Source organism: Sceloporus occidentalis, unplaced genomic scaffold, assembly GCF_023333645.1.
Source record: "Sceloporus occidentalis isolate IW3139 unplaced genomic scaffold, rSceOcc1.0.p SCAF_5, whole genome shotgun sequence".
NCBI lineage: Eukaryota > Metazoa > Chordata > Lepidosauria > Squamata > Phrynosomatidae > Sceloporus > Sceloporus occidentalis.
The window spans coordinates 65,798,820-65,826,514 of NW_028316985.1; the positions used below are offsets into that span (position 1 = coordinate 65,798,820).

General features: G+C 38.6%; 1 protein-coding gene across 5 annotated transcripts in view; it reads right to left on the reverse strand.

The window, feature by feature from the left end:
- Nucleotides 1-363: 363 nt before the first annotated feature.
- The window catches only part of DOCK4 (dedicator of cytokinesis 4), a 311,504-nt gene continuing 284,172 nt past the window's right edge, over nucleotides 364-27,695 (reverse strand). For 2 of the 5 annotated variants that reach the window (XM_089524305.1, XM_089524304.1), the window contains 14 exons: nucleotides 26,475-26,616; nucleotides 25,256-25,422; nucleotides 23,293-23,379; nucleotides 20,487-20,663; nucleotides 18,543-18,626; nucleotides 15,439-15,558; nucleotides 14,903-15,024; nucleotides 14,167-14,287; nucleotides 12,200-12,281; nucleotides 11,880-11,989; nucleotides 8,195-8,267; nucleotides 7,389-7,502; nucleotides 6,530-6,591; nucleotides 364-4,027 (listed from right to left, as the gene is read on the reverse strand). In XM_089524305.1, the coding sequence (XP_089380431.1) occupies nucleotides 3,602-4,027; nucleotides 6,530-6,591; nucleotides 7,389-7,502; nucleotides 8,195-8,267; nucleotides 11,880-11,989; nucleotides 12,200-12,281; nucleotides 14,167-14,287; nucleotides 14,903-15,024; nucleotides 15,439-15,558; nucleotides 18,543-18,626; nucleotides 20,487-20,663; nucleotides 23,293-23,379; nucleotides 25,256-25,422; nucleotides 26,475-26,616 (1,887 nt within the window). In that variant the 3' untranslated portion in view covers nucleotides 364-3,601. Of the gene's footprint in view, nucleotides 4,028-6,529; nucleotides 6,592-7,388; nucleotides 7,503-8,194; nucleotides 8,268-10,795; nucleotides 10,964-11,879; nucleotides 11,990-12,199; nucleotides 12,282-14,166; nucleotides 14,288-14,902; nucleotides 15,025-15,438; nucleotides 15,559-18,542; nucleotides 18,627-20,486; nucleotides 20,664-23,292; nucleotides 23,380-25,255; nucleotides 25,423-26,474; nucleotides 26,617-27,695 lie in introns of all 5 variants that reach the window. The other 3 variants (XM_089524308.1, XM_089524306.1, XM_089524307.1) reach the window with 3 other exon arrangements.

Here is a 27,695-nt window from a genome sequence, read left to right on the forward strand (position 1 = left end):
AAATGCTTTTTTTTAATGGAACTGTGAAATGGTGGGAAAAGTGTAGAGGTACTCCCTCTTTCTCACTCTTGCAGTCCTGTGTTCACTAAAACCATCTCCAGAAGACTATTTTTGAGGAAACACAAAGGGCTGAGAGGGAGAGATTGGTGGATAAAAGTTGGTAGGACAACATTGTCTTTGGGCCCGTACATTCCAAGAGCAAGCAAATGATCTTCTAATTGATAGGCTCTTGATAAATGTGAACTGATCAATTTCTGAAAGAAATTTACGTAGTTAATGTTGGGGGTGAGGATGGAGGTAAGAGTGTAAGGAAACAGATGATACTCCTTCCTCAATCTTTATTCCAAAATTAAAAAAAAAACAGAAATGGAGTTACATCCAAGTCAGGAATAGGAAGCTTTAATTCCATGGAAAACTGATTTACAACGCAGCACTCGGCAGAAAACAAAGTGGTACAATGAAGACCAATCCATTTTATTTTGTATTTACGTTTCTTCAGCAACCAGCATAACCATCTGTAAACATTTAACTACATTAAAATGTTTTGCTGTCAGACGTCAGTAATACGTGCACATGAGTAAAATTTTGCTTATTGAATATTTTTTTTAAAAATGGACCCGAGGAGCAAATAACACTGATTCAGACTAAGCTGAAGTACCAAGCAACACACTGATTCAGCTGTATGTATAAGCTAGGGAGGGATGAAAGTGGATTTGTTATCCAGTTTGTGACCCTTTCTTTAAATTACAATTCCTTCCTTTTATTTTAAAAAAGCATAAATATGTAACTAAGAGCTTCAAAAATCTGGTTATGCAGACACAAAAATGTTATGTTCAAAAGCAAGGGCTAATTCAAGAAATCTCAGGACTTCAAAATCAGCAAGGTACAAAGCTAAAATTCATATGCTCCTTTTCCAGTTATAAACACTTTTGCTAAACATAGATATTTCAACATATATTAATATATTTTTCTGACATTCAAAGTTGTAGAATCAATATGGCAGAACTGTTAAAAGCACATATGTACAAATAGTCTTCCCTGTACCCCCCCCCCCCCCCACTTACATAAAGTATTTGGCATAATTATAACAATCATACTGCATACACAACTGTTTGCTTCTTCCCCCCACCCCATAGTTGTATTCCTTATTAAAATTAACCAGTTATATACAAAAATACTTGAACATTTATTATAGAAAACTTCTATAGCTACCATTAACAGCATATACCTGCTGAAGGTTTCACTGAAGGAATATAAAAAGTGGTCACTACGTTCCAGTTATGCTATGAACAAGGCGAACGGTTAAATCAACACACGCTTCCCAACAAAACAGGGAGATAACTCTTTCACGGTATGACTGAAAAAAGACAGATCATTCTTTAGGATATCAGAAATAGTACATATATGTGGAACACTCAATTGTTTTAGCTTTCACAGTCCTACAACCAAGCATGAGTTTCTGAAAGGCTGTACTGGATCTTTCTAGTCTAAAGGTACATCCAGACTGACTGAGAAGTCTCAGATTTTATTTTGGGTTAAAATAAACTGACCATGGGAGCTGGTCTAAAAAGTCTCTGATCGTACTGGATAATGACAGGAAATGTTCAAAATGTGTACAGATTGCCAAAATAAAGTAAAAAAATTGGGATTTTCTGGTCTTTTTAATCAGTCTGCATGCACCCTAACTCTACCTAGAAAACATTATCTGACAAGGGCCCTTCCAGATAGTGCATTCTGCAAGAACTGCCCCAGGAAACTGGTGCACCTCTTAGTTGTTGACAAGTTTTCTGTTTGTGCACCATGGGATCCACTTTTCTTCAGCTCATAGTTCCTCATACTTCTGATGTTCCTCCACAGTTTGGGAATGGAACATACAGCGGCAGGATGGAGGAATACTGCTTTTTGTAAGGGAGGGAAGGACAAATAAATGTGTAGAGTCCATGACTCAGTTCTTTTGCTTTGGGAGATCTGAACCTGCTTCTTAGGAGTCCAGAACTTCAGAATTCCTTCATCCTCTATTTGTCTCTTTTTGTTAAACCAAGATACCCAAAGACAAGATCATAATTTGCATTTGGCTAAGAGATACTGCAATCATTGTAGAGAACACATGCATGCATTATTTGCTGCTTCTTTCTTTAAAATATACAGGAAGAGCAGCTGGGAAAAACAGTGGACTCCTTATATATGCATACTTGAAAGGCCTTCACACCCTATAAAGAATGCCACACTAATGCCCCATTACATGTATCCTAGCATCTACTCTGGCAGAAAAAACAAATACATAATTATGTGGAATGCCACCTAGGTTGTGCAGGAGTGGCAAATAAGACATGCCAAGAACTAACAAATCCTGCCTCCATGGATGGATAGAAGGGATTGAATATGGGGCATCTACAGAATAAGGTGCCTGACTTTTCCTCAGATGCTTCCAAAGCTTTCTGTCTTGTACTATCACACACAATCTGGATATTAAAAAATTGCCAAAAGGATGAGATGGTTGATTGGATAACAAAAATAATTCATCCTAGTCCTTTTTAAAATTAGATTGCAATTTGAATTGAATACTAAATTTAATGCCCTTTCCAGTTATATCTCATGCACACTTATTTGTATAAATTTATCTCCATCTTTATGCTCATTTTGCAGCACTAACTATGGTCATTATTGGCTCCCTAGTACACATAGTAATTTGAGCTACAAGAACAACTCAAAAATTAATTCCCTGTCATCAAATAATTTTAAAAAATGAACTTTTATGTTAGGTACAAATATACAACCAACTTTCATGGCAATCATAACATATTTTATCAGCTATATGGAACTGTGAAGTAAATTGTACCTCAAGAAAAGTAAAATAAGTTGTGAAATGTGCATGATAAACCAATAGCATAATGCTGATTTCCCCCCCTAAAAAACAGATTTCAAAATGTAAATGAATACATTTAATACAATTCAGTAATATGTTGGTAGAAATAAGGAACTCAAACCAGGTATCCTGTTTCATGAAATCAGAAACAACAACATTCTTTCAATACTCCAATGCAATCTGATCACTTGAATTATCATCACTTTTGTTTGTGTACATAAATTAGCAGGCTCAAAAGTGGTAAGAAAACAGCTTTCAAAATGTTTGCAAAAATGTAGAAATTATATCTTATCATACCAGCCTTTTAATATACTTAGTTTAAACCATACTACTTTGCATGCTCTAAAAAGTACAGTGTCATACAAACAAGGAACTGTGGAAGGGAAGTATAGTTTCAATTAAACTACATTGGGCGGGGGGGAGATCAAGCTCATTCGAATTAATATGCATCCACATTTCCTGTACTTAATACTAATGCAATCCTCTCAGTCTTTTTCCCCCCTTCTGTTTTTGTAATGTCTTGCATTCTAGGTTAGTACTTTCATTTGACAAAAAAAAATGTGCAACATGATATATTAAGCAATTTTAAAAAATCACTGGAAAGTATTTTTGTGAAAAATATTAAAGTGCCTATATTAGATGTGGGCTTTCCCCCCACCTGTCATTTCAAAAATGACTTTCTTTCTTTCTTTCTTTCTTTCTTTCTTTCTTTCTTTCTTTCTTTCTCTGTTTTTTTTATAACTGAGACACTTTTCGTGGAAGAGGCCTGGGACGAGGGACTTGTTCAGTTCTCTTGTTACTATTTTCCAGATTGTTCGGTCGGACCAACAGGGGCTTGGGTGGCAATGCTGGTGGATCCGTTGGAATGGGGATGGTAAGACTGTGAGGTAGCGGGACAGGGCGCCTCAGTGTCCGTTCATACACACTGTAAGGTGGTGGAGTCTTACTTTCTTTTCTCACTGGCTCTTCAGAAACACTGCAGTTAGAAATTGGTACTGGGTGTTCACTGATGTGACTTTCAAAGCCAGATGTTTCAGATGTGCTACATCTACTGAGTGAGGAGATGCCACTGCTGTAACTTCCTGATAAGACTGGGGAGTTAGAGATGAGTCCTGAGGAATGGTAGTCCACAGGAGATGGAGTAAACGACTGTACGCAGTTCTGGTTAAAGAATAGTAATAAAAAAAATCAAAACAGAATTAATTAATACAAACATATGCAGAGGTGCAGGAAGTATTTCTTTGAGATGACAAACCAAATTATGGATGAACAATCTTTTACAGTAGTTCTGTACAGCAATGAACAATTTGGAAATGAAGATTTAAGTGTTTTACACCTTCTAAACAACAAACTAAATGGCACTACTGTTTGCAATCCTGTGTTCATTCACTAACAATGCTGCAAGACCCCTAAAACTCCTCAAAGCCCAGTATATTCTGTCATGGAAGTGGTAACATTCTGCCATCTAATGCCAAACATAAGTACTTACATAGCAGATGTTTCTATGTCTAATAAAGGTTGACTGATGTTTATACTTTTAAATCTACGCTTCCCCAAATTGTGACTTCCAAGAGCATATAAGTAGTAGAAACAGGCGGTGACAACATACAGTTGCTAGGTTCCTCATTGGAAAGACAGTTTTTACATAATAATTAATAGTACAAAAGTAATAGTAGACATTGTAGGCTTTGCAAACAAGGAGTATGTGTAGGACCTCGTGGATGTCTATCCCACTGCTATGAGTCAGATGTATATTTTTTCCCTAAAAAAATTCTCATATTTATTTCCCAAACTGTAGAATGTACTCCTCGCAATTTTGCAATCTGTTTCCATGCTCATAGCTTTTAAGAAGGTTGTGAAGGTGAATCCTTTTAAATGTTTTTGTTCATTATGATTTCATTGTTCTACTGTTTTAAATTGTTTCTAGTGATACTGATAGCTGCTCTGAGCACTATTTTAGGCAGAATGAAAAGAAAAATAAAGTGTTGAGCAAGTCCTGGAAAGATTCAGGTGCAAATCCCTTCTCAGTGGCCAGAAGCTGCCTTAGACCAGTTACCATTTCCCAACCTCACTTATCTCACAGAGGAGAGTGTGGTGAAGATGAAATTGGGAGAAAGCGATGTGAATAACATATGCCATCCTAAGATCTTTGGAGAAAAGATAAAACATAAATATAAATAAAACCACAACACATTCCCTTAAAGCTAATATGACTAAAGTACACATTAAATGCAGGACTAATTAACACTAAACTGTGCATAGAATCATTACTGTTGATCTGATTAGTTTTAGCAAACACCTCATTTGTAGTTTCTTCATAATGATCAGATCCAATTGTCTGGAACCAGATAGCTACTTTTCATCATTTGAAGAACTGACAAAGACCCAGAACAGATGGGCCAAAAAAAGTGGCTTCTGGCCGCTTTGGAGGTAGGGAGTTCACATGCCTCCAACATGGGTTGACACCATGCTTTGGTCCTTTGGAACAGAGCAAAAAGGAGCCAGGATGATCCGGCTCCTGGTGACATGGCTTGGGTCCTGCAGCTACAGCCCACTTTTGAAGTGAGCCGTGTGTTTGGCACAGACCCGATCCACTTGCAGCCGGAGCAGACTTAGGCCACTCTTTCTTACCTGTCTGCTCCGACCCAATATCAAATAGCACACAATCATCTCATAACAAACCAACACTGAGAAAGGTGATTAATATTTTGTGATATTTGAAAGTATCCTTAAAACAAAGACCCAAATCTATTTGCTACCTGAAAGAAGCTATAGCAAAGCTTGGCCCTTAAAGCAATGAATTATAGCTAGCCAATTTTATTCTCACTGGAAGAAGAATTAACATATTTTACATAAGTAACCCATGACGCTATCACAAGACAATTTCTTCTGAACATGTCCTCAGCTGGCATTTACCACATGGGGAAGTCCATTGGTTTTCACATATTTTCCCATACCACAGCACACATAGCACATATTAATGGAAAATTTATTTCATCAAACTTAGGAAAAATTCTGCTTGTGATTATTATGCCACATCCAAGAGGAATGTATGGATTAAATCTGAGACAAATTATGTATAGACGTCACTTAGAAGGATAAAACACTTGTCAAATATTTTCTTCACTACCTGCTCATTATAATGAATTATGTTCTTTGATAATGAATTTAACTGTTGCCTGAATGATTTGTGAGTCCCAGGTCCTCATGAGCCATGATTCACATGTGTACCTGGCACCCTTTCTTATGTTTCACCACAGGTGGCCTAAAAATAGCAGGCTGCCAGTTGGTCATATGTACTTTTGTTGTTCAACACTTCTGGTTCCTGCAGCTAAAACTTCATCACAACTGAGAAATGTCAACCCTGATCATAATCCAAGGAACCATGAATGCAGTTACACCACCCAGGGGCACTTGGACTTGCATTTTCTGAATAATCCACTCTGCATGCTTTTGGAACTTAGGGGAATGCATATATATGTTGCTATGCCTGCAAGTGTCCCTGCCATGGTACAGACAAAAAAAAGTCACTGTAGTTTTTCCAGGCAATATGTCTATATTAAATGTATTTCAATAAGCAGAGAAAGAAATCCACCTTTAATACAAGTGGGAAAGGAAGAGTATAAAACAATGGTTAAAAATCCAGCGAGAACAAGCCAATACCTTCATTGGAGATCTTCCAGCAGGGGAAGGGGAGACTGAGGTTATGTGTCGAGCTGGGGATGCTGTGAAGAAAAATGTGACAGCTGACTTAAAACAAACAAACAAACAAACAAACAAAAAACATCAGAATTAAGACGATCTTTAAAATTTTGATAAAGGAAAGATTGTTTGTAAAGAGCAGCTTTGCACAATTTTGTGTCCTTCTGAGTTTTTTGGTCTACAGAGCCCATCAGTTTTGGCTGATTTGTCCAGTTGTGAGGAATAATTTGGGGGCTGAAGTTTCATCTGGAGGGCAACATGTTAAGAAAGGCTTCTATGGACAGATGATTGGAAAGAAAGACAGACAGAAATGCAGGCAGGTACGCACACACAGAGAAGCATATATAACCGAACAAACTGAACATTTTAAAAGGTTGGTGAATTTTGAATGTGTTTTTTTCTGGGGGGGGGGGTTCTTTTCCTCTTGTCATCATGGGTCCTGTTAGCTGAATTCATTGCATCCCTGATTTCTTTGGGTCCCCTCCACTATGGTGAAATTGGGTGGCATGGCAGTTTAAAAAGAAGCAATTTTGGTAAAACAAGGAGAATTGCATTCTTGGAAACTCTCCTGGCTCTCTGTTGGATTGGGAATCATCACAAGCTGGCTGTTTTAAATTGTCATTATGGCTGGGGTGCATATCCTTAATTCATGTTCTAATACTCCTAGTCAAATATTGTAGATTACTCTCAAGAGATCAAACTGACATACATTTCTAGTGGGAAGCCAAAGGCCAATCTGAGCTAGATTCAGTTTGTGGCAGAATATTCATTCAATAGGCTGTCTGTTTCACAGCAGAAAGACTGTGCTACCTCTACCTACCAGTTTGTGTGGGGCGTGGTGGCACCGGAGGAGACATAAGCTTTCCACACTCTGACATGTTTCTGGCCTCTTTTCCACTATCAAGGCTCCAGCTGCTGGGAGTGCTGTTTACAGCTGCATAGTAATGAGCAAATGGGCATTAAGATTTCAAACCATAAAGAGTAAATGTACAACATTTGGCTTAAATATAGCTGATTTGAGATCACTTAGGTCTGAAACACACTGCAGAAATAATCCAGTTTGAGACCACTTTAACTGCCTCAGCTCAATGCTAGGGAATTCTGGGAACTGTAGTTTTGTGAGACATTTAGCTTTCTCTGTCAGAGAGCTCTGGTGCCGCAATCAACTACAATTCCCAGGATTCTTTAGCAATGAGCCTGGGCAGTTAAAGCAGTCTCAAACTAGATTATTTCTGCAGTGTGTTTTGGACCTTAGGTTTTGCATGATCTCTACTTGATACTTTAGCTTTTATGATACTGTAATGTTGCACAGCTTGTGGGTAGCTTTGGTTATGAGTAGGCCTAAATACCCTAAAGGCACCAGGTCCCATCTTGGAAGCTAAGCAGGGTCATCCCTGGTTAGTACTTGGGTGGGAGACAGCCAATAAATACCAGGTGCCTTCAGCTATATTTTAGAGGAAGGAACTAGCCAAACCACCTCTGAGTATTCCTTGTCTAAAGAAACCCTTTGAAATTTATGGAGTCATCATAATTCAACAGGCAACTTGACAGCACATATATACATACATACATATCTCTGGATATTAAACATGAAGGCAGGGGAAATATCAAATGATTAATGCTTACCTTTCTCAGGACCAGACAAATTAGGATCACTTCTTGGCAAAGCGCCATCTCCAATATGATTGAACAGAATTCTCTAAAAATTCAGAAGAGTGCATTTTTAAGACAGCACTTTTGTCAGACTTTTAAAGTTGGCAAAAATATATATTAAACTTTGGAATGGTGGGTATTAAAAAGGAAGGAATTCAATGCTCAATTAAAACAGCTTTATTGTGGCTAGCTGGCTTTTAACTACAAATCTTAAGAAGATAGCTATTAGAGGAAAACTAAAGATAAGGCAATGGAAACCCCCTTCTCTACTGAAAAACAAAGATTAATTAATCTACAGAGACGTTTTATCACACCTGTTGAATAAGACAAGTACAAAAGGACAAGTTCCACCCTGTTAGAAAAACTAAATTAAGCTATAGGACAGGAGTTGACAAAAAACAGGTTAAACCTCCTTCTGTGCCTCCTAGTGTTTCCCCAAATATTTTTTAAAAACCGTTTCCCCTCAAATTTAGTAATAAATCATTAAAGATGCTTTAAGTCATTTGAAAAAATAAAATGTTTCATTACTTGTATATATGGGCATACATGTGTGCATATATATGTATTAGAACAATTAATTCCATATCATTTAAAATTCCATAATTCCACATCTGTATCATTTTAAATAAAGTCAATTTAAGTACATCTTAAGCTTATTTATATGTAAATATAAATTTAACAATGAAAAATGAAGTATAAGTGGGGGTATTTTATTTGTCAATGATGAGAGGTAGAACTCTTGGTCTCCCCATACGACAGAGTCTAAGATGTTTTGAAGAGGGGCAGTACAAACTGAAATACTTACAGAAACTCTGAGAAGTGATAAGGGTAATATCAAAAAAGGTTGTTGCCATTTTGCACAAAACCCTCTCTTCCTGTCTTTGCTTAATAGAATTTACCTTTATTATGATTTGGGCGCAACCTAAATCAAACTGCTCATACAAGCACATTTGAGTGTTATGTAATATTTTTCTGTGAATCCAGTAAAGGCCTGACATTTTATGTTTATGTTGCTACTGGATGATCTCCTCAGAACAAAACTGTCAGATCAAATTTGTGAAAACTATACACAAGCCATAGTCTCTGACTTAAAAACAACATTTTTCCTCAATGAGACCACACACAAAAATCAATTCCCATATCTTCTTCCAAAGGCAGTTTTGGAATTCTGACGGTTTAAAAGAAGTGAGACAAAAGAGACACAAGAATCCAGTTTAAAGTTAAGATATTCGATTAAATGAAAAAGTAGAAAACTGATTAAAAAGTTTATATGGAAGCAACATTAATATACCACTGAAAGAAGTAGTGATAACATTGAAAGGGAAAAATGTATGGTTTACATGCTAAACTGTTAGTCATGTCCATTTTATATTTGTCAGAGCTTTATCAATATTTCTGTTCAAAACCGACAAGTGAAAATTAAGATTTACCAATGCAATATTCAGCAGAACTTAGTGATTTTTCTTTAATATAGAGAAATATAGAGGGACAAGTGAAGGAAATGAAGTCACTAGTAAAGTGGTGGAAGCAAACTCATAAGGAACACTACCAGATATCCAAAGCAAATAATGGAGTCATGGGAACAGGAAACTATGGGATATTCAAGAAGAAAGAAAAGGAAAATATCAAAGAACAAAGCAACTACAACTAATGTAGAGTAGATAGAAAATGTACCCCAAATTTGGCCACTAGCAGGCATGCAGGCATTTCAGCTAGAAAATGGAACGTAAGCAGAAGACAGAGTAACAGCTCAGCCAACTAATTTCTTTTCATAACAGAAAGCCATCAGCCAAACACAATGACAACTTCGTCTGATCACCCAACATGTCAGTTTGTCAAACAGGAGTCAAACTGAATGATAGTGATGAAATATGGATACTGGGTGACTACAGTCCCCATCATATCCCATGCTTTCTGCATTCTCCCATTCCAAAAACCAGGCGAATCATTTACGTAATGAGATTGGGGCCTAGTTTTGTGAGGTGGAGAACGATGGAGTGTTGTGACTCCAGGAGCAGACCTGGAATAGCATGAAAAAGAATGAGACATACAGGCAGGTGTGTATTTCTGACCAGCCACCCAAAGCATGAATAAAGCTAGCATGGTAGACATGTGGCACAAGTCCTGCTCCTATCTGTACATGCCCTCAGAAAAAGTTTCCATTTATGTAACAGTAATGGTTTAAATGTCCATGTACATCACAATAACGTTTTTTTCTTCTGAGATGACTGACCATATTAATCTTAACATCTCATGCTTTTTTGGGGGGGAATGCAGACAGTCCGATTCTTTCCTATAAGTGCTGTAAGTCCAAGGGAATGGTCAAACCCTCTAAGAAATAAATTTGTAGTCTCAGGCAAAACAGTTGCTATTCCTTGCCATGCCACTTCTCCAATGACAACCCAGAAGACCTAGCATTCTGTGGTATTCTACAGCAGAAAGTGCTTAGAGGAAAATCTGCCTCCTCTCTTAGTCGTAGTTTAAGGAGGGAGAGTGGGAAATGGACTGCTTAATATCCCATAGTTTTTCTTTTTGTAATGTTCGCATGAGAAAAAATATTTTGTTTCTACTTACCCTGTCGGGGACTACTGAGGATGTTGATAGATTGGGAGATTTTCCTGTTAGGTAAGCCTCTGGCAGAGCAGCTACTGGGCCTATATGCTCTTCAGGCTCCCTTGGTGAATCTCTGATGCAGCGCGGAATGGAGGCCTCATTCCACTTGGCAAAGCCAGAGTTTGCAGGCTGGGAGCAAAAATGGCACAATTCTTTCTCTGTGGCATATTTTAAAAGCCACTTTACATACAAAACATTTTTCTAGAATCCTTTCCTGCTCCAGAGGATGGTGCAAAGTGGCACACTGAATACTGCATTATTGTTTGCCAAGAAGTTGTGGTCAATGATGAAGCAGCAGCTGTTGTGACTACCAGCAAGTTAGAAGCTCACGATGGACTAAGGCATAAAACTACTGATGAACATGTAAGCAAGTATTTCCTATCCAAGAAAATTAATTACAAAGATCCAGTGGGCAGGGAGAACCTACATTATTTCTAAGTTAAGATCCTTTGAATCAGCATAGTTATCTACTGACAGAACCAGAATTCTATAGTTTACAGGGAACCTGGTCAGGCATTTATCCAAGACACAGTATTAGAATGAGGTTGCTAATGACATGATATGAAAATAGAATGGATTACAAGAGTTTTAAGAAATGTTCTCAGAGTAAATGTATTAGTTAAACAAAATGCCTGCTCATTAGGAATGGTATGCACAAATGAAAAAGGGTGGGTAGATTGACCTCACTTTATAAAGATTTCAGATATGACAGGAGACTGGCATCACATTATAGTGTTATTAATAAAAGAACTATTATTTGTGGGTTTCTTCCTTCATAACCTCTCTCTTTCTGATATCATCCAAGAAATTCTGAGTTAGGGTAAACATTTCAGAAACTATTATTTTATTTAATTACTTTCTCAAACTCCTGAGCAATAATATTTGGGAAGGACTTTCAGTCCAGTCAGATAGATGTACCGCATCTTCGCTAAACACATAAAAGATACAAATGTATGAACTGGCAAGAGGATCAATAACATTTCTACACCATAGCAGCCTGTATGCAATAGGACCACCATGAAATGGGGCCCCGAGGAATGCCTACCTGTGAAGGCTCAGCAGGATTAGGGTAAATAGCACTACAGGGCCTTTCCCTTGGAGATAGGCAAGAATTTTCTCTGGAATGTTTAAGCTTGTCAGACAACAGAGGTGAGCCTGGAATACAAGAGAAACCTATAGAATCACTGCAATTCTTTCAACCTTTGGTTTGGTGAATCATCTTGGTGAAAGCACACAGACAGAGACTTTATAGTAGTTCCTCTCCCACTGTGGGATTTCAAATGATGTGATCAAGAAAAAGCAGCATCAAAGGCATTTAGTGCCCAGAAAGCTTCTATAAGGATCTCTACATAATGAAACACTAACCTCTGGCACTGGATGGAGCAGAGCTGGTCACATTAGGTGAAGCGGAATGAGTGGAACTCAGGCTTGAGGTAGATGGACTTGGCTGGAATTATACAAGAGCCACAAAATCTCAGTATCATGCAACTTGATGACAAAACAAAAACCAACAGACATGTTCTGGTTAATGATATGGTATATAATGGCAGAAGCTCAACACAGAGGTTTCCAGGATTATTTGAACTATAAAAACAAAGAGTTTGGAGCAAGAATATGATTGGATGGCAAGCAGATGGTTCACAGTGTAATTCCAGACATATCTATGCAGATGTAAGTCTCTCTGTGTTCAGTGGAATTTATTCCAAGGTACACATGAACAAGATTGCAGCGTAGATTCACATCATGTTGTTCCACAACCACCAATGCACCGTTTCATTTGGTTTATTGTCTTTACAAACCATGAAGTAGCTCTACTAGTTTATGATAACAATGGACAAGATAATGGACCTTTTATGTAATAGGTAAGAACACAGACATTTAATAAAGACTAAGAATGCATTTATTTTCTATTTATTTACACAGAATATTTTTCTCCTGAATCTTTCACCTTAAAAAGAGCCCACAAAGGCCTTCACAATAAAATACACTTGAATATCTTTTATGAAAAACTATTGCTAGTTATTAAAATGGCCCTACTTTGGCACTGTTATCTCTCCACTGAGCAGAGCATAATTCCAAGATTACAGCACCTATCTGAGTTTAGTTTCTTTTAGAAAGAGGTCGCTGGGGTCTTATGGCGTTTTATAATATCTGCATTTATGTATAAGCGTTTTTGCTGCTGTTGTTATGTACCATCAAGTCATTTACAGACTGAATATAGGTGGAGGCACAGTCAAAACATTCCACAGACAAAGTCTGGTGTCTCATGCCAGAGCTTGAGAGATGAGGAGCTCTGCCCTCTCAATACTATTAGGTTTCAGATCTCAAACTTCAGTTCTTTGTCTTTCTTTCTTGATCTCATTTGAAAACTGTGGTCGGTTATTTTCTTACCCACAGTTAACATGCCCCCTGCCTATGGCTAGAGTGCAGAAGAGAGCCTGAAAATATTAACTCATCCATGTTGATAGTTTTAGTTACAATGATATAATTTATTTGTTATGTTGTTTGTCGCTGTTTCACATTTTAAAAAAATGAATTATAACTAGTAAAAATGGGCAAAAATAGGTAAATAAATTACTCCCCCAAATAAAATAACTCAACTCAAGTTAATGTCAACATTAAAATTATTACTAGTTTTTTAAAACAAATTTTAATGGATTTAACAAATTACTTCCAAGCTTTAAAGAATTTTCTGAAGAAAAAGTCATTTCCTTTCACCATCTCTCAGGCCATTTTATTGTATCTAGAATTAATACTGTAACTGTTAACTCTCATAGAAATACATTTTAAGGACATCCAGGGAGAAATAACAAGTCTATTTTGTGTTCCTTCACAAAAGCACACAACGGCAGCCCTATTCACAGGTATCTACGCCAGTATCTTATCTTAAAAGCGATACAAGGGGACAGAGCACATATTTCCTTTGGGGAAATGAGTAGTTCTCCTCCAGTGATTGTAAAAGGAAAGAGGCATGCTTTTTTTTTTTTTTTTAACATTTTTCATTTTATTAGCTTTTGACTGCTAGGGTTTTTTTAATTTAATTTAATTTAAAATTAATTAAAAAAAATTACTACTACAATGTATAGCATGTTGTATCTTGATGAGTATTTCACATTGCAAAATTCATTGTCTCAATGGTCATTACCCACTGAGAACCACGGAAGCAGGGTATGATAGAACTCCGCAAGCAAATCAAAGAAAAAGAAATCTGCACTTCTCCTTGGTATTTCAAACTTTTCCCTATTCCTCTTCAAATTATCTTCTGTTATCCACTAGGAAAATCTGAAAAATGATATAAATTCATCCAGTGTACATGAGGGAGCATTTTGTACCTGCATGTTGAAAACTTCATCAGAACTTTCAGACTGCCCAGTTATATTGCTGACCTCTGCAGAAGCTTGAGAGGACAATGATGAGGAAGAGTATCTGTTGACAGCTGGGTAACTTAATGGGCTGTTACAATCAAAGAAGAGAACAAATGGCATCAACAGCGACTCTGATTTCAGTTTACCAAACAGCAATGGAAATAATTCAGATTTCCACATGAATTCCACTATATCTATGATTAGATCCATATATCCCTGTATTATTCACATCCATATCTTCTTCAGGCATTTTGTTGACCATAGGAAAGCTATGGTTGTATAACACCAGGTTATCCTAGAGCAGTGCTACTCGAAGTAGTGGTCCATGGACCAGTGCCATCCATCAGGTGCTACAGATGCAACTGCAGCCAATGGACACAGGTATGGTATCTGCCCCTGGCAATGGAAACAAACAACAAATTGCAATTCCCTATATGAGAGAGGTTGGAAAGCACCGTCCTAGAGAATCTCAGTAATTAACCAAGAGGGATATCTGTTACTAAGCCTGGCCTAAAAGTGATGCCTTCCTAACCTTTTTCCAAATACCATCAATGAAAGAATCTCCACAGTTTCTCTTTGCAGCTTGTATTGCTATCTTTCTTTTTTTACAACTGTTCAATTCTGTGAGAATTAAATCACCCCTCTGTATAAAACATATACCAAAATAAGAAACAGGGATTTCCCCCCCTTCTTCACCACTTACCTACGTCGAGGAATTACTCTGGCACCCTCTGGACTCATAGAAACTGGCATTGAATTTCTAGAGACACGAGGGCTCCCATTCGGAAAATGAACTGGACTGGCCTGGATGCATGCAGCAAATTCCTAAAAACATATTTACATTTAAAATATTACTGATAATAAGAATGCAAAATATTACACTGATGTTTCAAAGACAAATTTTATGTGTACTAAATACAGTGCTTGTAAAGGTGATTTCTTTGGATTGCAGCTTCCAGACTAGCATGGCTAGCATGACCATTGGTTGCAGAAGTCCAAAAAAGTAGTTTTCCAAACTCTGGCTCAATGTTTAGCAGAAAACAATAATATATTGTAGGCTAAAGAAACCAGATCTTCTTTAATGCTTTCCCTCTTTGAGATATGAAGTTGGAAGCAAAGCAGTACATCCATGCAGCCAGAAGATGTCACTATTTGCTGTTTAATAAATGTATTAACCATGCTTGTGGAAAAAGCCAACAGCAGCATAATGCATCTCCTCCTAGCATTAGTCCCACTTACCTGTATTCCCAAACTTGATTTCATCACAAAGAATTGATCCACTAGTTTTTTATGTAATGGCCTCATATCTTGAGGAACAAACTTCTCATGCACAGCTAGGCCAAATTCCAAAATCTGGGCCTTTATGCAACAAAGCAAGAAGAAAAAAAATGTTAATTTTCTCCATATTCTTTATTTGCCTTCATATAATGATATATCTCAGACATTTTATTGATATTTTTTTTCAAGAATCAAAGCTCTATTAACATCAGTGGTTGGCAAGTAAGCCCATGTCAGTAGGGAGGTAAATCCATTTTGGGTTTAGAACAACTTTCAAGAGCTATCCAAAGACATGAACATATTTTGGGAGAGAGGGTTTAGCATTTTGGGCAACTTCTAGAAAACTTGGATTAAAATCTGGTCAAGATCAGTCACCAGCTAATGACAATATACATTCAGTCCATTATACAGTCAACTATGAAAAAGTTTTATATTTATATAGGACAATTTAGGGCATGGAAATCATAGTTTATTTCACTGAAAGTCCCAGCAACCTAAGCCAGTACAGACAATTGCAAGGGATGACAGGAGTTGCAGTCCAAAGTCATCTGGAGGTCCTCAGGTTATCCTGCTCTCAACTCTTATTATTCTTGACTATGGTTTGTCTGAACAGGCTAGCTCCATGAAACAATTTCAAATTGTAGGTCATTTCAAACCACATTTAATTTTTATTTTTATTTTTAAAAAAATCAAAAACACAACATGCAGCAGTTAATAAAAAGTGAAATCCAAAACATCTGATCTCCCTTTCATTGCTGTATTGGCGAAGGAGAGGGGTGGACAATTTCGGGCCTACCAAATAACTTTGGCCTGTTACAGACTGCCAAAATAAAGCTGCTTCGGGTCTCTTTGGAGGTATGCTATTTAAATGATGCATGGGTCCTAAGAGTCCGGAGGTCGTGCCAAAGCCACACTCCATTCCTAAGCACTGGAGTGCAGCTTTGGTGCAGCTTCCGGATTCTTAGGATGCATGCATCATTTAAACAGCATACCTCCAAAGAGACCTGAAGCAGCTTTATTTGGGCAGTCTGTAACAGACCTTTGGACTGCAACTCCTGGTCATCTTGTTAGGGTTATTGGGATTTGTTCAAACTCTTTCAGCAGTGTAGCTAATGCTGGACTTGCTGGGCTGAAGCCTAGAGCCCCTACAGCTGAGAGGGCTACCAAGTGGAAACCAAGAGATAGGCTGACAGTGTTTGAAACAAGCAGGACTTGCGTCAGTGTCTCAGCTGGTCCAGACATGTTGGGAAGTACTAGGATATCAATGATGCTAGTTTGACCATCTTTTCTTCTTTTAAAGACAAGTACTGCCATACAGACATGTAAAGGATTAGAAAGATATATTTTATAATACATCTAAAGATATATTTTTATTTTCTGCAATTAAATGATGCTTATTCCCAAAGTCATTGCTTTTAGCACCAGGGTAGTAGAAGCAAATTCCATCACATTTTTATAATCATGTTGGTGCCATTATTCAAGTGCCAAACTGCTCACATTCCAAGTATTATATTAAAAAAACACAACTCTGATTGGATTAGAAAGGTCTTCTTCTTTGTTTATCTGTTTACTCTAATATATAAAGAGCACTCTAAGACATACAATATTAACACTAACATATCTGGAATCTAGAAGAAGCTGTAAATCATGGAATGACAGACAGGGCAATATTAGCTTTGTGCTTCACAACTGATGTAATAAACTGATATAATTCACATGGCCATCCAAAATGCCGCTTCTCCATGGCCTGGGAAAGGGGTGTCCTTTTGGCTTCATGCCCCCGGACACCCTGGCCATACAGAGCAGAATGGGGTGGCCCCTTTCTCCTTCCTTGCGTGGCTGTGGGGATGCTGAGCGGTGTCAGCATCATCATGGTGGCCCCGTGTGTACGGGAGGCCGCCATGAAGCTGTTGCCCTGACGTTCTAGGGTTAGGGACCCTGGGGTTGGTGCATGGTCCCTAATCCTAGAATCGTCACCGCCACACCACAAAGCACCTGTCTGTATTGGGCCATAGTTACCAAAGCTACTCTGGAAAAAAAAAATAACAGAAACATAGGCATTTAAAGAGTAGTGAACTTAAAAGAGTTAGCTTTCAGGTTAATCACCATTTTAAAAGACAGACAGAATTTACACTGTAATATAATCCTGGGAATTATTTTAAAAAACACAGGCGGGTTACAGACCGCCCATTTGGGGCGGGCTGTACCCGCCCCTTTCCCCGGAGTATCGGGGCCTCAGTGGTCAGAACGGCAGCCGCTGAGGCCCCGATCCGCCGCTTTCTGGGCTGCGGGGAAGCGGCAAAAGGCCGCTTCCCCACAGCCTGGAAAGGGGTGTCCCTGGGGCTTCAAGCCCCAAGCACACCCCGCGGGAGCAGGGAGGAGGAGAAAGGGGCCACTTGGCCCCTTTCTCCTTTGGTCCGCTGAGTGTAGCCGTCTGAAGGCTGCGCCCAGCGGACCAAACCAGGAAGGAGCTCCGAAACGGAGCTCCTTCCTGCTCCGCGGAAAGGGCGCATTATGCGCCCTGGTGTGGAGCGAGGACGTCACGTCCGCGCTGCCCCGTATAGAGGCGGCATGGTCGTGACGTCCTCATGGCGGCAGCCGTGTGGAATGGCCGCCGCCATTTTGTGCACCGCCCCTTTCTAACCCTACTGCACGCTCCGCATGCACAAAATGGCCCGTTTGTAATGGGCCCTAGTCTATTTCTTGAGCCTCGTCACTCCATAGTTGTAGCCAGGTGGAATCATTCCTATGAGCAGCGTATTATTGGAAAAAAAGTGCAAGCAATCACATGGCAAACTTCTGCCCACCACCCACTCTTCCATTTAGTTTGCTATTCAAAACCTGAGAGAAACAGCCATTTGAAAAGATCTCAGAGTTTACTTTAATAAGTAACACATAGCTTGCTTGCTCACCCCTATCTTTGCTTTCTGAACATCTTACAAATCCTGGACTCCTGTAAACATGGAATATTATCATGTTATGCTTTTTTCCGTGTGCATGTCAATTTTACCTACAACAGGGAGTTACAACAAGACAGCACACAGAGTGCTTGGACCTTCCTTTACCTGTTCAAGCATCAATTCTCTCAAGCATGTGATCTTCTCTCCATCCTCTGGGTGGTTCAGGACATATTCCTTCACAAAGAATGCCTGAGCAGAATACAATTGCCACACAAGGTCATCCATGTTAGTTCAAAGCACACTGCGCTTACAACAGTTCTCGGCAAAAATCTATTCCCCTTGACAGCACCTTCCCATTTCTTTACAACACATTTGAGCTCAAAGAGCACCACAGATACATGCTCAGTTTATCTCAGTGGTATTACATGTTTGCAAGGTATACTTATTATCATGTGGTGATTCATTCATTTTGAAATCGAAAAGAGTGTGGTCTTTATTTTCTAAAACTAAGATTCTGTTATGAACTTCATCTTAATACATATGTATATCTTATGAAACTGTTGATAATGGTCTTAAAGTCCGTAAGTTTTAATAGTGCAGCTAGGAGGAACTGCAAGTGCATGATATTTGTCATTTCATCCATTAGAATTGTTTTGAAATGGCTTAATGGTTTTTATGCAAGATGAAGGGCCTACTCATCTCTTTGTTGTTTTTGCTGAGCTGTGAGAACCTCACTTTTACACAGTGTTTTAGCAGTCTCTAATGTCATTTTCAGATTTTATTGAAAGGAAATGATTTGACTACAATTCTAATAATTCTGCAGAATTATTCTGGTTTCACTATTGTTTTTTATATGAATTTTGGATGCAGCCTAAAACAACCAAGGGGTGGAGGGGGACATTATAATTAAGTCCATCAGAATAAGAATGCAGAGGAGAAGGAGAAAGGACAACTACCACCAAATGTATAGTTGAACCATGAGAAGGTGAAGATTTCTCACTGCAGTCCAGCACAGGTGTTCACCTCAGATAACTTGATTCCGATGTTCTGAAGCATAATCTCAATTACTATTAATTTATTCAGATAATCCAGGGATGAGGAACCACTTTTAAAAACTCAAGGGCTGCATTCTATTATACTGAAGATATAGGGAGGTTGCACTCAGTGGGGTGGGCCCCTTCACAAAAAGAATCAATATTGTTTAGGCCAATCCCCTTCTCATATTGACACACACAACCATTCTCACACATCTACACACAGCACAAACCCCATCATTTGCACCCATTTCACACAATAACCCATTCTCACCAATAACCTCCGTCACTCAACACAAAGAGGGAGGGAGGCAGTGAAAGAGATCCTACTCTCCATGAAATTTAGCTTGGGAAAAAGGCTTCTGTTAGCTTTAATGGAACAATCTTTTTCAAGCTTATGGAAAGGGATATGGCTGGGGGGAAGGTTACAGGCACTGGAGTGGGAAGGGTTAAGCGTTTTCTTCCCAAATGCAGTACTCTTTCTTTAAAAAGGTGGTGGTGGTGGACAAAGCTGCTGCTGTAGACCACATTGGGCCCGTCAGGGATTGAGGTTCAGCACCCAATACAGTGCTATCCATGTAAGTGACACATGACACAGTGACCTAGCAAAAAGAAAGTAGCCGTCTCTCAAAGATTATGATAATGACAGTGACAATGTAAAATGCCAATATGGTGCAGTGGTTAGAGTACTGGGAAATCTGTATTCAAATCCCAAAAGCTTATCTAGGGCTAATTACTATTTTTTGGCCTAATTTACCTCACAGAGTTACTGAGACGATAAAATGGGAAGGTGCTCTTTAGAAAAAGGGCAGGATGAAAAGGTGACACATAAAATAAAAACTGGGTTGTTTTTTAGAATGGATGATCAGACCAAACCAGATCTCTTAGCTCCAACAGGCATTCAGATTTGTAAATGCTTCTAAATGGTGTGGTAGGTCTTGTCGGTGAAAAATTATTAGTCATCCAAATAAAAGGAGTGGGATGGGATGGAGGTTAAGGCAAAAACAAAACAAACAAAAAACAAAACAAAACAAAAACCCCAAACTCCCAAGCACTGTGTGTAAGAACAACTTACTTCTTGGTACCTGGCAACTCCACCATTCACAGCTGCATCAATGACCCCATTTAAGCACATTGTGAGAGGGTTGATATTCTGCATCTGTCGAGTCTGACACTGACTGATCAGTGTCCTCAGTTGCTGGTTTTTATTTTCCAGCACTTCAATAGCATTCTCCAAAGGGCTCATTTCCACCTGGAAAAGAAAAATCCATCCACAAATCTGCCTATATGTCAGCTATTTAACATCTTACTTCACAACTAACACTAGCACTGACAATCTGATCCTTGAAGTTTCAACAAAGAGCAAAATACTCGGTTTCTCTATTTTTTCCCATTTTTTTTCTAAAGCAAAATTTAAAATGTCATGTTTCTTGTGAGGCACCAGCACCCATGAGAAAATATGTAGAACGGAGAATAAAGCTTGTGATCATAAAGTTATAGAGGTTATTGAAACCAGTATTCACCCAAGTACATTTTACAATGTCATACGATTTGGGTGACTCCTGAGTGATAAATAAGCAGTCCAGCTATCATGCTGGAGGAACAAATGGTAAACTTTTCATAATCCAAATTTGAACAAAGTGGTCTGCTCTGCAAACAAAAACGTGTTTTCTCCAGCACACATGTGTGTGCATACACACATGCACACTAGGGGTGTGCAATTTTCTCCTCCACCTCAATATTCCACAGTATTGTGCAGAAATGGTTCTCTAAAGAGAACACTTTTTGTGCAAAAAAGCTGTTTTCTATGCAAAAAACTATCTCCGGTGCAGAAAACATGTGTTTTCTCAAATGGTAGGAAGAAATCTACTTTCAATTATTTGTCCTCACATGCAAGGATGAAATACTCAAGGATTTATATCTCCAATTCATGCACATGCTTTCTGATAAATACCTCATTCACAGAGGTCAACTTCTTAACTTTCACAGAGTTTGGAAGTCACAGTGATTCTCAAACTCTGGTCCTGCAGGTATTTTGGGCTTCAGCTCCCAGAATCCTCAATCATCTTGGCCAATGGTCTAGCACTCTAGGAGTTGAAGTCTAAAACATCTGGAGAACCAAAGTTTGGAAATCACTGTTCTAAAGAGACAGAAAGCTACTTCTGGAAATGACCTGAAGCTTCATTGTGCATATGTTGTTCACAATGGGACTTTGAAACTGGATAACTCAACATTGTGGAAAGACTACAGCAGTATTCCTCAGCCTGATGCCCTCTGACTGGGTTGAACCAAAGCGCTTGTCATGCCCATCCAGTAGGACTTCAGGGCTCCCAAATCAGAAATAGAGCCAGCGTTCCATATCTACAATTTTTTCTATCTATGGATTCAACCATCTTCAGCTTGAAAAGATTCCAAAATGTATAAATTCCCAAAAGCAAACCTTGATTTTGCCGTTTTATAGAAGGGGCACCATTTTACTGTGCTGTTGTTTATAATGGGACTTGAACATCCACAAATTTTGATATCCGCGGAGGGTCCTGAAACAAAACTCCATTGGATATCAAGAGCCCACTATAGTTACATTTCCACTGTGAAATAGTATGCAATAGACACCAGTGTTAGTGCACTGAGGTATCTGATAGTGAAGATAAAACAAGGCAGGATTTAAATTCTGATATTAAATTAAATTGTTAATCCCAATGAAGAGTAGATCAAATGAATCAATGTGGGCTCATTGATTCAACAGGTCTCATTGATTCAACAGTCTAATTATAATTGGGATTAAAACAACTGGATTTAGACCTTGTGCTTTATAATTGGTTAAAGACTCTCAGTGTTATAAATTTATTGTGCAATGTGAGTTATTGTAGGAAATTTGTTATAATTATTACTTCATCTACAGGAGCAAATTCACCCAATAAGTGAAATAGTGCAAAAATAAATATAATTATGCAACTTACTTGGAGAAAAGAGAAACTCAACTTTTAAAAACTGAGTTAAAATTGCATAAGACCTATCATCACGAAACCTATCCCATAAGTAAGAAGAATCCCAAGACAGACCCCCCCCCCCAGTTGAACTAGAGTACAAATCTTTTTATCTGTAGATCTCATAACAACATATATCGGGTGTTAGTTGTCTAGAATTTTATCTTGACATACACAATGACTATAGACACAGGTTTCTATGTTTAGATTTATTTTTCATTTTTTGCTTAGAATTCTTCATATTAAGAAGTGATATAATAGTCTACCTAAAAGGTTATCACATGGAAGATGGGCAAGCTTGTTTTCCTTTTGTTTTGTTTTGTTTTGCATTATTTCAAAGGACAGAATCCACAAACAATGAATTCAAATAACAAAAAGGGAAATACTAAATAAGCATTTGGAAAAAACTTCTAGATGGCAACAAATGTTTGACAGTGGAATAGGCTGCCTTTGAGGATGGTGGACTCTGTTGCATTGGTGGTTTTTAAACAGAGGTTGGAACTATCTACCATAGATGCATTGGCTGTAAACTTCTTCCACCTGTAGGAAGTTGAACTACATGTTTCCTTCCAACTCCAAAATTATAGTATATCCCTATACTGTTTGTTCAATGTTGTATTTTTTCATATTACTGTACTTTTTTCCTATACATTTTACATATCAGGCAATTAGGTACCACTGTCTTTCTCTCTTTAGGTTAATTTTTAGTATCCAGTATCTTCTGCACCAAATTAACTCATCCCCCTCAAACTACTTCATTTACCATTCATTACGTTTATTCAGTTTAAAGCAATATCCAGAGTGTTTACTATCACCATAAAAATGACTTCAACAGGAAAGTATAGTAATACTATTTCCCCACCACCACCACCACCACCACCACTTCATACTCACCACTTCACGTTTTTCCACTTCAAACCAACGAGAAATACCAGGCAAACTCTGCACCAAGATCAATGTGGTCCTCTCTATCCACAAACTCTGTGTCAAAGAAAGAGAAATTGCTTATTGGTTTGCTTGTTTTGAGAGAAAAAAAGCACACATTACTGCTACCCCTTACTTTTTTTATTGCATTTAAAATTTTTATTCCTCTCTTAAGACATATTATTTTTCCACTCAAGGTGAGAAAATGTAATTTACAGAAAGAACAAATGAACAGGAAGGAAATAAAGCAGCCCTCCTTGATCCAGTGCTCTTCAGGTGTACTGGACAATTGGAATGCTGGTTGAGGATGATGGAAATTATAGTCCAACACACTTGGAGGGTACTGTGTTTGGGAAGGCTGCCCTAAATTCCTTCAGCTACACCACACGTATGGCTGTGTGTTTATGAAAGAGTACAGAAAAGCATTGCAAAAGAAGGGTCTTGTTTTCCATCCTAAGAATAACAGGATGCAAAATAACACAGTTTCCATGGAAGCATACAGGAGAAGATGATCTAATTTAAAAAGATTGTATGTACAGTGCTGTGAAAATTTACAGCGCTTTATAAATAAAGGTTAATAATAATAATAATAATAATAATAATAATAACAATATATCCCTCCATTTAATATCAGTAACTAATATGAATAAGCATCAACTCCTTTACTAAGGCCCAGAACAGAAGGGCCGAATGCAACTTGCTGGCACTGATTCTAGGGTAAGGGACCACCACCAACTGCATGGTCCCTAACTCTAGCATGCCACGGCAGCGTACTAATGGTGGTGTCGCTTGTACATGGGCACCACCATTTTTATGTAAGCAATGTGCACTTGTGACATCCACCTGGCGACTAAAAAACAACCTGGTTTTTCCGGGTTCTTTTTACTCTGGAGTGATGCTGTGCGGTTTGGCGGCTGCAGCATCTCTCTGGAGGGAAATAGGCTGCCGGCAGGCTGTCTTTTTGGAGCAGACTGTCCCCTGCCTAAATCTTTATTATAGGTGGGCCTTTAAAAAAACACACAACCATGTCTGTACACTAAAGGAGACATTAAATTTATAGAGGCTGGTCCATTAGGGAAAGTGGAGCTGTGCCATCAAAAGTTGGGTTAACTCCAACCAACCTTATTACTTATAACTAATAATCAGTACTTATCAGTACTGATAACTAGTTTTGTGTTGTTGTTTTTTTGCCTTATGACTTCTAACCAGTCTGGGAAGGGGAAAAGGCATTGTCAATAACTGATTTCCTAGTCACCCTCTCAATCTTGCCTTGGTAGAACTTGGCAGGCAAGTTTCTCTCCACAAATATGCACAAGCATGCTTCTTCACCCCACTTCTTAAAGGTACTATGGACCCCTGGTAGGTTAGTGATTGAATGCCAGTGCTGCAGCCACAACGTTGTGAGTTTGATCCCACCAGGCTCCAGGTTTATTCAGGCTTCCATCCTTTCATAGGTCGGTAAAACAAGTGCCCAGCTTGTTGGAGGCAACTGGTTTACAGACTGTAAAGCGCTTAGAGAGTGCTGAGTTCATTATTAAGCGGTATAGAAATGTAAAGTGCTAGTACTATTGCCACTAGTGTGTTTTCATGAAACTGCAGAAACCTAGCAATCTATCCAGTTCAGGCGCCATACAGTAGCTTGTTGGCTTGGAGCAAAGGTCTCTACGGCCCCTACAGCCCAGATGGGGAGGTGGAAGCAACAGGAGTTAAGATGAAAACATTGGCAGGCCCTGTCAGTGGATTCATGTGGAATAATTGACTAACAAGGGACTTAGAGTAGCTGTGCCCCAGGCCAATGTTGCTGTATGTTGAATTTTGCAGTGAATATATAGAAACCTCTACCACACGACCTAGGTTCCTATGACAAATATGTTTACATAAAACATGGAAAAACACCAAGAGCTGATTGATTAGAAATGAGAAAATGGCATACCTTGAATTCATTGTCCTTGTCTTTGGTGCCTTTGTGGAATGGCCTGTCATATCGGAATCGCCAGATGTGATTTACTTTATAAAAACTTTTGATGTTATCTGGAATGCCTTCTCGCTGCAGCACTTCTTGGCTTTCTGGAATTGGTGTCACAGCATAGATTTGCAGATCTGTGTGTTTATTGTAAGTTAAGGACTAAGCTTATCCCCAGCAGCAAAATATAACCAATGACTTCAGACTAGAAAATAGGACAGGAAAATCATACTGTGCAAATAATGGACAAGCAAGTTCCTGAATTGTCCTGTTGTAGGGGGAGCATTTTTTTTAAAATGCCACTTCTGGAAGCCTCTAGGAACAGCAATTTTATTGAACAGTAAAGAACGTTGAGGTGTTTGCATGAGTACCTTTCTGTTGTGTTTTGCTTAAGAAAAACTGGAAGTGGCATTCTTGTCATTTTCTTTTCCAGAAAAAAATGTGGAGAAGATCACATTTTGGGATGGCGTATAGACGTGCCTTCATGAACAGCAATTTCCCTTCTAAAACAAAGCATGGAGCCTTCTTTTGGTGTGTACATATGTTTCTGCTAATTTCCTTAATCAAAACTGGAAATGAACTTTTTTGGGGGAAAACATTTTTGGAGGAGTTGTGGCTTGTGACTAGTCCTGAAGAAAGTAAAAGTGGCCCCAGAGTCTGGGAATCTAACCATCCTTATCTGTGGCCCTAATCTTTAGGGTCACTGTGGCTTCTGGTGTCTTCAGATGACTCCAGGCTCACCGTCCTGGTGATAATATAAATGGAATCATGCATATTACATTATAATAAACTAAGCCTTTCAGATTTAAAATAATCTAACTCCTTCCTGCCCAGTTGTCCAAGCAACACAATGCAGGAGCACTGATTCTACAGCAGCAAGTGCTGTTGTGAATGTTAAAAGCAACAAAATATCTATGTTCATCCTTAGAAATCAAACAAGTTTGTTAATTCTGCAAAAGCTTAAGTAGATTATTCCATCAGTGGTGTCTTATTATGAATTTTGAAATATAACACCAAAGGCTAAACCTGAAATAAAATGCTGCAGTTTTGAGAGCCCTTGTTCTGTGTTTTGGTCAAGCTTTCCTTTAGGGACTCATAGGGGCTGGCATCCATCAACTTCCAGCAAAACGAAGTTGGGAGCCTTTGGTATATAACACGCATTTGGTTTAACATCCAATGCAGTGGATACATTGTGCCTCCGCTTGAAAGATGGTTTCATCTGGCTGATTGGCATGTTGCATAGCAATGGCATGTGGGAACTCATTTAACATCCGCTGCTGAAAAGCCTCCAGACGCTCATAGTCATGGCCTCGGCAAACAAATTCTTTGTTCTGGGTGGAATAAAAAGACAGTGGATTTTACAAAAGTGATTCAGTATTTTAAAGAAAAACAATGAAACAGCAGCCATCAGTACAGTGGGACCTTGGTCCCACAGATACCCAAATCCACAGATACTCAGGTCACATTATCCCCAATGGTGGTGCATGCACATGGCTGTGCTGCCATTAGGGGCAGCCCACGTTCTCTCCAATGGTGGTGCATGCATGCAGCTGTGTCAACATTAGAGACAACAGGACTTTGGATAAGCCCCCGTTGTCCCCAATGGTGGCAGATGCACCACCATTAGGGACAATGGGACTTCAGGTTAAGTCTTGGTGTCCCTAATGGCAGGGCAGCCATGTGCATGCACCACCACTGGGAACAACGTGGGCTGTCTCTAACAACAGCATGGCCATGTACACAGGCCACCACTGGGGACCACACAGGCTTGCCATTCGTGGATAGCAAATCTACAGATACTGAAGTCCTACTGTATTTGTTTTGGTATTTCTTTAATTTTTTAATTACCTGAGGTTATTCTAACTTTTAACACAATCCTCATACCAAAATACAAATCAAGATATGGAAACTTTTCCCTTAAAAGAAAAAAAACTCCTTCCACTGAATCATATTCAATAGTTTAGAAGACCCATTATTGCACTCCTTTTGTTATGTTCTGCGTGTTTCTAGTTATTGCCTGTGGTCATGTCTTGTAGTTGTTATGGCGCATCGTATTGTTCTGCATGATTAGTTCATAAAAGAACTTCTCTTAAAAAATAAGAGTATGAAAGAAAGATAATGAGCTATATTCATAATCAATAAATCATGAAACATAACAATCATCTATAATACTAAAGAGAAAGTTGCCAACAAGCTGTGAAAATGAAAATAAGAGAAAAACAACCACAGGGACTTTAGAACAACATACTTATTCTTGGAAGAATCTCAGTATACTTCCAGCTTCTCCTGATTTCTCCCTCTCCCTCTCTCTTCCTTTTCTAACTGCTTTAAAGTATAATTGTTTTCACCCCTCTCTGTTTCTTGCCATCTCTTGGCCATTGAAATGAAATAAAAATAACTGTATTTGGGA